The 12,542-nt window shown below is 42.3% G+C and overlaps 2 protein-coding genes across 5 annotated transcripts in view; both read right to left on the bottom strand.

Annotated features, from left to right (window-relative positions):
- Positions 1–232: 232 nt before the first annotated feature.
- On the bottom strand, positions 233–1,383 carry LOC123491591 (Down syndrome cell adhesion molecule homolog). Its single transcript, XM_045222740.1, has 2 exons — positions 1,093–1,383; positions 233–606 (listed from the first exon to the last, which is right to left on the bottom strand). The coding sequence occupies exons 1-2, from the start codon at positions 1,376–1,378 to the stop codon at positions 233–235; spliced, it is 660 nt and encodes a 219-aa protein (XP_045078675.1). The 5' UTR covers positions 1,379–1,383.
- A 3,340-nt stretch (positions 1,384–4,723) lies between these two features.
- Positions 4,724–12,542, bottom strand: part of LOC121573597 (Down syndrome cell adhesion molecule homolog) — a 169,565-nt gene continuing 161,746 nt past the window's right edge. For 2 of the 4 annotated variants that reach the window (XM_041885695.2, XM_041885697.2), the window contains 7 exons: positions 11,990–12,166; positions 11,831–11,861; positions 11,527–11,642; positions 11,106–11,264; positions 8,533–8,730; positions 7,990–8,292; positions 4,724–6,650 (listed from right to left, as the gene is read on the bottom strand). In XM_041885695.2, coding sequence (XP_041741629.1) covers positions 6,256–6,650; positions 7,990–8,292; positions 8,533–8,730; positions 11,106–11,264; positions 11,527–11,642; positions 11,831–11,861; positions 11,990–12,166 — 1,379 coding nt within the window. In that variant the 3' untranslated portion in view covers positions 4,724–6,255. The remainder of the gene's footprint in view (positions 6,651–7,989; positions 8,293–8,532; positions 8,731–11,105; positions 11,265–11,526; positions 11,643–11,830; positions 11,862–11,989; positions 12,167–12,542) is intronic. The other 2 variants (XM_041885696.2, XM_041885698.2) reach the window with 2 other exon arrangements.

Below are 12,542 nucleotides of genomic sequence, written 5' to 3'. Positions count from 1 at the left end.
TTATTTTGGCAAGCTCCGCGTGGAGTCATTTCAGATGAGTGAATTTTCTCACAAGTTTAAAAAACAAAGAAAGCTCCAAAATAAATAAAAGGAGATTAGTAAAAGTTATCCCTCGTTTAACAAGAAAGGGGACGTTATATACAGGACTGTGTGGTGAGCCAGTTTACTGCACTTGTAAGTGTAATAAGTCCAGTGTTAGTGTGAGTTTTAGTCCAGCCCCATGCCCCTGGTGTTATACCAGCGTATAGGACTTTGCGTAGGGGTTGTTGGTCTGTTTGAAGTGTCCTCGTGAGTCCAGTAGGGACTCCAGTAGGGCCAGCTCTGAGCCCTCTCTGTGGGGCAGGGTGGCGGCTGAGCCGGGCTGCCACTGGGCCACTGTGTCCCTGCTGCTGGCCCTGCTGGTGGCCTGGGGGGCCTCTGTGGGTGTAGGGGGCACCATACGCGACGGCCGCTTCAGGGAGCGACTCTTCTTGGGTTCCAGACAGGCCTGACCCATGGCCCCCTCCCCCCCAGCACCACCCCTCCCTCCAGTTCCTGAGCACGACATGCCACGGTTCAGCAGGAAGTCCATGCGCATGTAAGGAGGCAGGTGCACAAGCTCGCCCCCTTCAGGACAAAGGAGAGAGAGAGGAGAGTTAGTTTTTGGAAAACAACCCCATTGAATTAAACATATAATATGGCCAGTGAAATTATGGAAAAATCTCAGTTCAAAATACTTCAGTAGAGAAATGACTGCCACTGGGGGAAGGGTTGGGTGGAAATATAACTTTCTTTACTCCTCAGATACAAGCTCATCACATCTGCCACTCCAACCAACAAAACTAGTTTACACAGTATGTGAAAGTAATCTATAGATTCTGATAGCCTGTTTAAGTATACAACTTTGCATGGTTATTGAGGTTATATGCCAAAGAATACTTCAGTGATTAATTATTTTCATACCGCCATGCTGCAATCTATCGTCATGTCCTTCATCTGACTTTGGCCTTGACCAACATTAAATTAATGGCAATATTTTACAATGTTTAATAACAGAGCTCAGGACTCAGAGTTTGCTACAGCAATGTTAGCTATGTGTCTACGCGGCCTCACCCAGTCTGTGAGCCTTGGGCACGGCCATGTTCATGACTTGGCTGACGTCCTGCGGCTTGGGCGGGGAGGCGGTGAACCTGCAGATGCCTGACTCAGAGGGCGTGCTGGACGTCAGGCTGTCTGTGTAGTCGTTGGTGCCCGCCGTCATCTGCTCCGACGACGTGTCCGAGATGAAGCACTCTGTGATGGTGAACTTGCCGTGGCGCAGCTGCTCCTCCATTTTGGCGTGCTCGTAGGCCCGCGCCAGCTCCTCATAGGTGGATGACGCGCTCTCTGTGGACACCATGCTGCTCCGCGCTCGGTCTACACCAATGGTTAGGGTTAGAGGCCGTGCTAGTAGAGCAGTTAGGGGCTAACGCTAGCATTAGACTTGTTATTAAGTGTTGGCATTGTTAAAAGTTTTATAGTAGGCCTATCTATTGTTATTACAGAGGTGAGAGGTTTTGTTATAGACATGGTAAAGGGTGATGTTGCAGACATTCTTATATGCGGACTGTTACAGCTGTTGTTACAGACTTGTCTCGTCTTCTGGTGCGTTGTTACCTTTGTCCTGAGATGGGCTGACACTGTAGCTGTCACTCGTGGCGTGGGCAGCCTCCAGTCAGTGCTCAGGGTGTGGGCCGAGACTGGCGGGTGCAGGAAAAGGAGTTGTGCAAAAGTTATTAACTAGCACTCATTAATATCTTTAGCTCTGAAAAAACATTCAAGGTCATTGGTACAAACAATATTTTCATTTGGAGAATTTGAGTATTGTGAGTGCTGTAATGAATATGATGATCATCAATAACTGTTGTTAAAATTCATTTAAAGAGTGGCTGAACTCACCGATTCACATGTTTTTCTGCTGCTCATTAAGATAAATGAGATAAACTATTGGAACCAAGACTTAAAAATAACTGATGTTGGCACAAGATGGAGAGAATGTTGGAGCATAACTAATGAAATTACAGTTAGTCAGAAATGTACGCTTAATCCAGTATAAACTAATGTATACAATTTATTATACAAGAGACAAAATTCACAAATTCCACAGCACAACGGCAGAGTCATGTCTAAAGTGTAAAACTAACAATGACTCAATAATCCATGCTTTCTGGGAATGCTATGAAGTTCAAAAGTTATGGGCGGAGCTAGAAAGTTGGCTGTCAGAAGTATTAGAATGTAAACTTACTTTTAATCCATCTGTCTACATATTTCAAGACATGGCATATGGGGGTGTAGTGAGAGATACTCAATGTGCTGGATGATTCTCTTCTCATCGCTCATCTTGAAAAAACGTATACTTAAAAACGTGGAAATCAATTAATCCGCCCTCATTAACACCATAGGAAAATCTAATGATTTATTATTGAAATATTGAAATAGCATGGGCGACTAAGAAAAACAAATTGGTACAATTTAAGGCCATGTGGCAAACAATAATGCAGGTACTAGGGATGGGGGTGTGAGCATGCGGGTCTGGGCAGATGAGATAGTTGTTGCTTGTGTGTGTCTGTAATTTGTTGTTTGTGTGTGTATGTTTTTATCTGGTGTGGAGAATAAAAAAGATATTCTTCAAATAGCCACCATTTGCCTTGATGACAGCTTTGCACACTCTTGGCATTCTCTCAACCAGCTTCATGAAGTAGTCACCTGGAACACATTTCAATTAACAGGTGTGCCTTCTTAAAAGTTAATTTGTGGAATTTCTTTCCACGTTTGAGCCAAATCAGTTGTGTTGTGACAAGGTAGGGGTGGTATACAGAAGATAGCCCTAATTGGTAAAAGACCATGTCCATATTATGGCAAGAACAGCTCAAATAATAAAGACAAACGACAGTCCATCATTACGTTAAGAAATGATGTCAGTCAGTCCGGAAAATGTCAAGAACTTTGAAAGTGCAGTCTCAAAAACCATCAAGCGCTATAATGAAACAGGCTCTCATGAGGACCGCCACAGGAATTTAAGACCCAGAGTTACCTCTCCACATGTGTAGTTCCCACTGTAAAGCATGGAGGAGGAGGTGTTATGGTGTGGGGGTGCTTTGCTGGTGACACTGTCTGTGATTTATTTAGAATTCAAGGCACATTCTGCAGCGATACGCCATCCCATCTGGTTTGGGCTTAGTGGGACTATCATTTGTTTTTCAACAGGACAATGACCCAACACACCTCCAGGCTGTGTAAGGGCTATTCTACCAAGAAGTAGAGGGATGGAGTGCTGCATCAGATGACCTGGCCTCCACAATCCCCCGACCTCAACCCAATTGAGATGGTTTGGGATGAGTCGGACGGCAGAGTGAAGGAAAAGCAGCCAACAAGTGCTCAGCATATGTGGGAACTCCTTCAAGACAGTTGGATTCCAGGTGAAGCTGGTTGAGAGAATGCCAAGAGTGTGCAATGCTGTCATCAAGGCAAAGGTTGGCTATTTGAAGAATCTCAAATATAAAAAATTATTTTGATTTGATTAACACTTTTTTGGTTACATGATTCCATATGTGTTATTTCATAGTTTTGATGCCTTCACTATTATTCTACAATGTAGAAAATAGTAAAACTTAAGAAAAACCCTAGAATGAGTAGGTGTGTCCAAACTTTTGACTGGTACTGTATATATTTAAAATAAGATAAACGAGATTTGAGTCTTGGGGGTATGGTTCGGTGTGGGTGTGTTATGTTTGATTTATCGTACCCAGGCAGTTACTGTTGTTTGTCCCTCTTAAGGCACAATAGCAACAACATAGCCACTACCACTTCCTCAAAATAGTTTTCGAATTAATCTAAGATAAGTGAAGAAATCTGTAATTAATTTTCCCATTTTTGCAGAGGTCTTAGTTGCACAATTTGACATCTAGCTAAGGTGTTTAGTGCAGTATTTCTCAAGTAAAAAAATGTGCATGAAATTCTAGTCAAAACAAGTCGCGGTGGGACACAAGACGCTCTCGAAAGGGTTATGAATTTTGGAATATTGACAAGAGGCAGTCCGGATGCAAGTGCACATCGTCTCAATTCTCATTTTGCCCAAAACAGTGGCAGACTTGAGTGATCACTATCAAACACATCAGCAAGTGGCCACCCCATAAAGGGCTTAGGGGCCAAGTGTTCTTTCAACATAACATTAGCGACAAGATGTTTTATTTAAACAAGTCAGAGTCCGAGGAGTTGCTTAATGGGCAGGTCTGTCTCATTGTCTGGAGGTTCGCTGCTACGATTGGATAGAGCGCAATCACCGCATTCATTTCTCAGTGCATGACAATTCTCCCTTGGCGATACAATCCCATTTTAGTGGGCATGATTGTAATCCAAACCCAACCCTCATGTAAGTCTTGACAACCTCACTTACACAAATCTCACAAAACTCTGTTTTGGAATATACTGACTTTATGACCAAAGAAATTCTACTTACACTGGAATAAATGTTTCTGACATATCGATGCCACATAGGCCGTTTTCAACCAGAGAAGTTGGTTTTTGCGTTCAGTTGCCCTTTAAGATGAGTTACCCAACAATCCACCACTACCACCCCATTCACTCAACTCACTCACTCCCCCAGTGACCCACTACCCACACAGGACAACCTTCGGAGGCATCCTCCTCTATCAGTGTCTCTAAAAAGACCCATCTCCAGTCATTCATGTCCAAATTTGCAGGATCATTTGAGGAACAGCCTTTTTTATTAATCAAATTTGAACGGTGTGTTAATTTCTCTTTATTTCAGTGCCACCATGGTGAACACCATGTTAAAAATAAAAAGCGACATTTTGTTAAAAGGAATATGAAGACAATTAATTAAAACTAATCATAAAAACTGGCATTAATGACCTCACAGCATTCTTATCAAACTCTCCCTCCAGGACTTAAAAAAAGAAAGAAAGAAATGGGCCAGGGTAGACAACAAGACAGTTTTGTTATATCCACACTTTAGATAGTTATTTCCCATAGACTTTAGGTTTGGTTTGAAGGGGGGATTCTGTTGGATTGTCTCATTGTTTTTTCCCTGTAGAGGAGCATCACTGCAATGCAGCAACAGTAAATCTACTGAAGAGGAGAGTGAGAGTCTTGAAGACTCTACCTAGTGCACTGAGAATAGGGGCTCTGTCTGGACACACTTTTTGGGTGTCGTGACGTGCAAACCGTTATATCTCTAACACTCCCTGTTCTAGCTAACTTCATCTACCACCCTGGCAAATTAGCAGTGGTAAACTACACCTGATACATAGCTGGGGTTTGTCCCGCCCTGTAAGTATACTCACAACATAGTAATTATTTTCATTATAGTACAGTATAGAGCAAATAGTATCCATATAATTTTCATAATCTTTTTTCAAATTGCACCATCAGAGAATGGAATACAGAGAAAGATCAACAGAGGCTCCATTTCCTAATCCAAACGAGATATGTGCAAACATGACTAAGGACTTTATTAACCAAATCAAATCTTCCCTGTAATATCCACAAATAAAAGTGATTTATCTTTTTATATATATATTTATAGTAATAAGAATAATAAATCTTCACATTGAATCATTTCATAGTGTGACAAAATGCTCAACTGGGCTGTCCAGTCGTGATCATAATCCTTATAATAGTCTTTAATTGGTCAGTCCCCATGTATCCATAGGAAATAGATTTTTTTTTTTCTTCAAAAAAGTAACAATTTGAGAGCAGCTGATAAGTTTGGACTGGTGTCGATTACTTTCATTCCCAGATTTCAGCGTTTAAAAGGAACTTTCCATAGAAAAAAAATTACAGGCTCCAAATTATCGTCTCACACTCCGGAAAAAAGTTATCCAGGTTCTTATTAAAACAGTGTAGTAATGGTAATAATTAATCATTTGTAATCAATAATTAATAATCATTAATAGTTGACAACTAACAACAAATAATCACTGATTAATAATTCATAATTAAAAATAATAATAAATAATAAATTATGTTCCCTCATAATGTAATTATTTTGGCAAGCTCCGCGTGGAGTCATTTCAGATGAGTGAATTTTCTCACAAGTTAAAAAAACAAAGAAAGCTCCAAAATAAATAAAAGGAGATTAGTAAAAGTTATCCCTCGTTTAAGAAGAAAGGGGACGTTATATACAGGACTGTGTGGTGAGCCAGTTTACTGCACTTGTAAGTGTAATAAGTCCAGTGTTAGTGTGAGTTTTAGTCCAGCCCCATACCCCTGGTGTTATACCAGCGTATAGGACTTTGCGTAGGGGTTGTTGGTCTGTTTGAGGTGTCCTCGTGAGTCCAGTAGGGACTCCTGGGAGATGCTGAGCTTGGCGGCCTGGGCCAGCTCTGAGCCCTCTCTGTGAGGCAGGGTGGCGGCTGAGCCGGGCTGCCACTGGGCCACTGTGTCCCTGCTGCTGGCCCTGCTGGTGGCCTGGGGGGCCTCTGTGGGTGTAGGGGGCGCCATACGCGACGGCCGCTTCAGGGAGCGACTCTTCTGGGGTTCCAGACAGGCCTGACCCATGGCCCCCTCCCCCCCAGCACCACCCCTCCCTCCAGTGCCTGAGCACGACATGCCACGGTTCAGCAGGAAGTCCATGCGCAGGTAAGGAGGCAGGTGCACAAGCTCGCCCCCTACAGGACAAAGGAGCGAGAGAGGGGAGTTAGTTTTTGGAAAACAACCCCATTGAATTAAACATATAATATGGCCAGTGAAATTATGGAAAAATCTCAGTTCAAAATACTTCAGTAGAGAAATTACTGCCCCTGGGGGAAGGGTTGGGTGGAAATATAACTTTCTTTACTCCTCAGATACAAGCTCATCACATCTGCCACTCCAACCAACAAAACTAGCTTACACAGTATGTGAAAGTCATCTATAGATTCTGATAGCCTATTTAAGTATACAACTTTGCATGGTTATTGAGGTTATGTGCCAAAGAATACTTCAGTGATTAATTATTTTCATACCGCCATGCTGCAATCTATCGTCATGTCCTTCATCTGACTTTGGCCTTGACCAACATTAAATGAATGGCAATATTTTACAATGTTGTTTAAAGCCCCCCCATATCTCATTATATGCATTGGGGTAATGGATGAAGAAGGAGACTGTGGCTTTTCTATAACCTAAATAAGTAATGTTATATATTTAAGACTCTAGTGCAGTTTATTACACATTTATCTGAGTAGTCTACAAAGTCTGAGTTTAATAAAATATACTCTATAATGAGCCAAAAATAGAATGACTAGAGATGATGACTTTAACTAGAATAGACTGAATTTATAAGATGAAGTGACCTCATAGCAGATTACAGATTTGAGTGGTTCAATGTTAAAGATTGGTCATCCTGCAATGGAATTTTGTCGCACTATAGTCAATAAAATAAGCTTAAGTAATGAATGAATACATTAACCTTAAAACATATTTAATTTATGCAAAGAACTGTCTGCAAAACTCCACATTTGTTGCTTCAAGTAGTTGTAGAGCATTACTACGCCATTATCTTCAGAACATTTGAGTTAATATATCAGCAGTAAATATTTACAAACCCCAAACACTGGGATATGTTCTGATTGGGCTGACATTTATGAGAGAGAGGGAAATGGCCCTGAATCGATTTGTTTGGTCTGACTGACCAGCTTTGTGTTTTAAATGGCTATTACAGAGTTGGTTTATTTTTTATTCCATATTAAAAAATAACAAAATACCTTGAAATGTTACGACACAGAGTTATTCGATTCAGCTATAGTTGAGCATAGACTAACCCCACAGTATATCTATGAAGAGTCTGTGTTAGGTTTTAGAGTGAAAGTTAAGGTTAGCAATAGGGTTAGGGCTTGGGGGGGGGACCTCAACCCATAGCATTACAGGCAGGATGAAGGCTAGGGAAGGTTAGCCACAGGTTAGTAACAGAGCTCAGGACTCAGAGTTAGCTACAGCAGAGTTAGCTATGTGTCTACGCGGCCTCACCCGGTCTGTGAGCCTTGGGCACGGCCATGTTCATGACTCGGCTGACGTCCTGCGGCTTGGGCGGGGAGGCGGTGAACCTGCAGATGCCTGACTCGGAGGGCGTGCTGGACGTCAGGCTGTCTGTGTAGTCGTTGGTGCCCGCCGTCATCTGCTCCGACGACGTGTCCGAGATGAAGCACTCTGTGATGGTGAACTTGGCGTGGCGCAGCTGTTCCTCCATTTTGGCGTGCTCGTAGGCCCGCGCCAGCTCCTCATAGGTGGATGACGCGCTCTCTGTGGACACCATGCTGCTCCGCGCTCGGTCTACACCAGTGGTTAGGGTTAGAGGCCGTGCTAGTAGAGCAGTTAGGGGCTAACGCTAGCATTAGACTTGTTATTAAGTGTTGGCATTGTTAACATTTTTATAGTAGGCCTATCTATTGTTATTACAGAGGTGAGAGGTTTTGTTATAGATATGGTTAATGGTGATGTTGCAGACATTCTCATATGGGGACTGTTACAGCTGTTGTTACAGACTTGTCTCGTCTTCTGGTGCGTTGTTACCTGTGTCCTGAGATGGGCTGACACTGTAGCTGTCACTCTCCTTGTCCACAGAGCCAGCCACCCGTGGCGTGGGCAGCCTCCAGTCAGTGCTCAGGGTGTGGGCCGAGACTGGCGGGTGTGGTCGGTTCAGGGTCCACTGGCTAGCGTAGCGGTTGCGTGCGGCAGGGCCTGCTTTGGCTGTGCGGCGGGCTGTGGGGTCTGAGGAGGAAGGATACAGGATGTTACATCACAGTCACACACCAGGGTGTTATGTCACTTAGCAAGGGATCATCTCAAGTACTGCTCTGTTTTTTAAGCTGACTGTGTGTTTTTAAAGGTGACTGTAAGTGTGTAGCTGGCTATAGCAATGAGGCTGGACACTCTCTATCCTGACATATATCAACAATGAGAAAACCCCACCTTCACAATATCTCTGCACATGGAGTTCATCTCGGGATTTCTTGTTTTCACACAAATAAATGGAACTTACAATAGCAGTGAGGAAACCATCATGGTCAAAGAGATTGATTGGGTTGACTGTAGTCCTCTGCAAATAGGCTAATTTTGGGTTGGAAACCATACACATACAGTGCCTTCAGAAAGTATTCATACCCCTTGGCCTTTTCCTCATTTTGTTGTGCTACTGCCTGAATTCGAAATGGATTACATTTAGATGTTTTTGTCATTGGGCCACACACAATACCCCATAATGTGAAAGTGGAATTATGTTTTTCGAAATGTTTACAAATTAATTAAAACTTAAAAGCTGAAATGTCTTGAGTCAATAAGTATTCAACCCCTTTGTTATAACAAGCCTAAATAAATTCAGAAGTAAAAATGTGCTTAACAAGTTACATAATAAGTTGCATGGACTCACTCTGTATGCAATACTAGCGTTTAACATGAATTTTGAATAACAACCTCAACTCTGTACTGCACACATACAATTATCTGTAATGTCCCTCAGTCAAGCAGTGAATTTCAAACACAGATTCAACCACAAAGACCAGGGAGGTTTTCCAATGCCTCGCAAAGAAGGGCACCTATAGGAAGATGGGTAAAAAAAAAAAAGTTGACATTGAATATTTTACATTTACATTTACGTCATTTAGCAGACGCTCTTATCCAGAGCGACTTACAGTTAATGCATACATTATTCTTTTTTATTTTCATACTGGCCCCCCGTGGGAATATCCCTTTGAGCATGGTAAAGTTATTAATTACACTTTGTATGGTGTATCAATACACCTAGTCACTACAAAGATACATGCATCCTTCCTAACTCAGTTGCCGGAGAGGAAGGAAACTGCTCAGGGATTTCACCATGTTAAACAGTTACAGAGTTTAATGGCTGTGATAAGGGAAAACTGAGGATGGAGCAACAACATTGTAGTTACTCCACAATACTAACCTAATTAAAAGAAGGAAGCCTGTATAGAATAAAATATTCCAAAACATGCATCCTGTTTGCAAGAAGGCACTAAAGTAATACTGCCAAAAAATGTGGGGGAAAAAATGTATACAAAGTGTTAGGTTTTAGGAAAATCTAATACAACACATTCCTGAGTTCCACTCTCCATATTTTCAAGCATTGTGGTGGCTGCATCATGTTATGGGTATGCTTGTAATCATTAAGAACTGGGGAGTTAAGCACAGGCAAATCATGAAGCACAGGAAAAATCCTAGAGGAAAACCTGGTTCAGTCTGCTTTCCCCCAGACACTGGGAGATAAATTCTCTTTCAGCAGGACAATAACCTAAAACACAAGGCCAGATCTACTTTTACATTTTAGTCATTTAGCAGACGCTCTTATCCAGAGCGACTTACAGTTAGTGAGTGCATACATTTTTCATATCGGCCCCCCTGGCGTTGCAAGCGCCATGCTCTACCAACTGAGCTACAGGGGACCCACACTGGAGTTGCTTACCAAAAAGACAGTGAATGTTCCTGAGTGACCGAGTTACAGTTTTGACTTAAACATACTTGAAAATATATGGCAAGACTTGAAAATGGGTTGTCTAGCAATGATCAACAACCAATTTGACAGAGCTTGAAGAATTTTGAAAAGAATAATGGGCAAATGTTGTACAATCCAGGTGTGGAAAGCTCTTAGAGACTTACTCAGAAAGACTCACAGCTGTAATCGCTGCCAAAGGTGCTTCTACAAAGTATTGACTCAGCGGTGTGAATACTTACGTAAATGAGATATTTCTGCATTTCATTTTCAATACATTTGCTACAATTTCGAAAAACATGTTTTCACTTTGTCATTATGAGGTATTGTGAGTAGATGGGTATGAATACTTTCTGAAGACACTGTATATAATCATTCATGTTCAGAATTGTAAATAATATAACAGCAATAGCCATTGTGCTGAAAGGAATTGTTCATCAGTGTGAATAACATCAGTGGAGATGGTAATGGCAGTGTTCATAATGCTACTGATAACTCTCTGAAGACTGGAGCTGAATAAGGCCAATCTGGTTGTCTAGAATACATTCTAGCTGTATCAGTTACAGCTGTATGAATGCAATCCTGATCCCACTTATTAATTCTAGTTTTGCCTCTAGTAAAGTAAAGAGGATGTTCGTACTGGACTTACTGGTTCCTGGCCTAGCGTCAGATACGTCCACTAGAGGTCCGGTGGCCTGGGACAGGGACTGGTAGTGGACAGTGTGGGTAACCGTAGACGACTTCTGTTTCTGGGTCTCCCCAAAGTCATTGTCAGTCAGTAGCACTGTAGACCTGTCATCTGAAAGAGAAAGAGACATTTCACAAACATGGTCTCTACAGTACGATGACAATAGCCACAGTAGGCACTACTAACACTTGGAAGGCCACAAATATGTGATATTCACACATTGTTATCCAATGTTACACAAATTTCCCACTCGTATGTCCTAATTGGAAGCTCATTATGAGTTATGACGTGTCTGGTAGCTTTCCGGAAGTTTAAGTCCCAAGTTTCCGATAATTCAGTGAAAGCAGCATAATATATCAAAGTGTCCACTCACCGACTGTCTCCATGGTGTCTCTCTCCTCTATGAGCAGCTGGGCTCGGGGGATGTCGATGTGCATTCTCATGGTCTGCTGCTGCTTGTTGATGGTGTCTGCAGGTCGCGTGTTTTTACTGCATGGGGAACACAGGAAACGCCATACAGGTCAATGCAGATCTCATTACACACTGCATAATATATTCAGATAATGGTGATTCTGATATGATTCCATAGACACAGTATTGAATGTTTTCTTCTTCCAGTAATGCATTAAACAATAGTAACTATCTATGAAGTTATATGTCAAACTGCTCATGCTTACCTCATCAGCATCTCGGCTAAACTTTTAGCATCTACAGAGCAAACAAGAACAAAAATCACATTACAATAGTATACTTGAAAATAGTTTGGCAATAGTTACAGAAATCTTACTGGAATCTAACCAATCAGGTGGTAACATGTTGCTGCTGTGACCTCTCACCTCTGAGCCTCTTCAGTCTCTGTTCCCTCCTCCTCCTCCTGAGCACTAGTAGCAGGATGAAGACCAGCACGATGCCCACCAGCACACACGAGATGATGGTCACCATTTTCAGACCCTCGTTACTGGACGTACTGCCCGCGCTCACCGTCGGGGATTTCACCAGGGGAGCGATGGTACCTGGGGACAGGTCATAGAAATGTAATTAGCTGACAAACTGTTAGGATATGTGTTATGACAAGACCATGTAGGTTTCTTGTACTTAACTACAGGATTGTCAAGTGTGCAAACCAGACCTGGTAGACACGACAATGACTGCAGAAAACCAGCCAAATACAAATATACACTGAGTGTACAAAACATTTCCATGACATAGACTGACCAGGTAGTCAAAGCCTCCAGTCACCCAAGTCATAGACTGTTCTCTCTGCTACCGCACGGCAAGCAGTAGCAGAGAGAGGTCCAAAAGGCTCCTTAACAGCTTCTACCCCCAAGCCATAAGACTGGTGAACAATTAATCAAATGGCCACAAAGACTATTTGCATTGACCCCCCAG

Source organism: Coregonus clupeaformis, chromosome 9, assembly GCF_020615455.1.
Source record: "Coregonus clupeaformis isolate EN_2021a chromosome 9, ASM2061545v1, whole genome shotgun sequence".
Classification (NCBI taxonomy): domain Eukaryota; kingdom Metazoa; phylum Chordata; class Actinopteri; order Salmoniformes; family Salmonidae; genus Coregonus; species Coregonus clupeaformis.
This window is presented reverse-complemented; position numbering and strand designations above follow the sequence as displayed.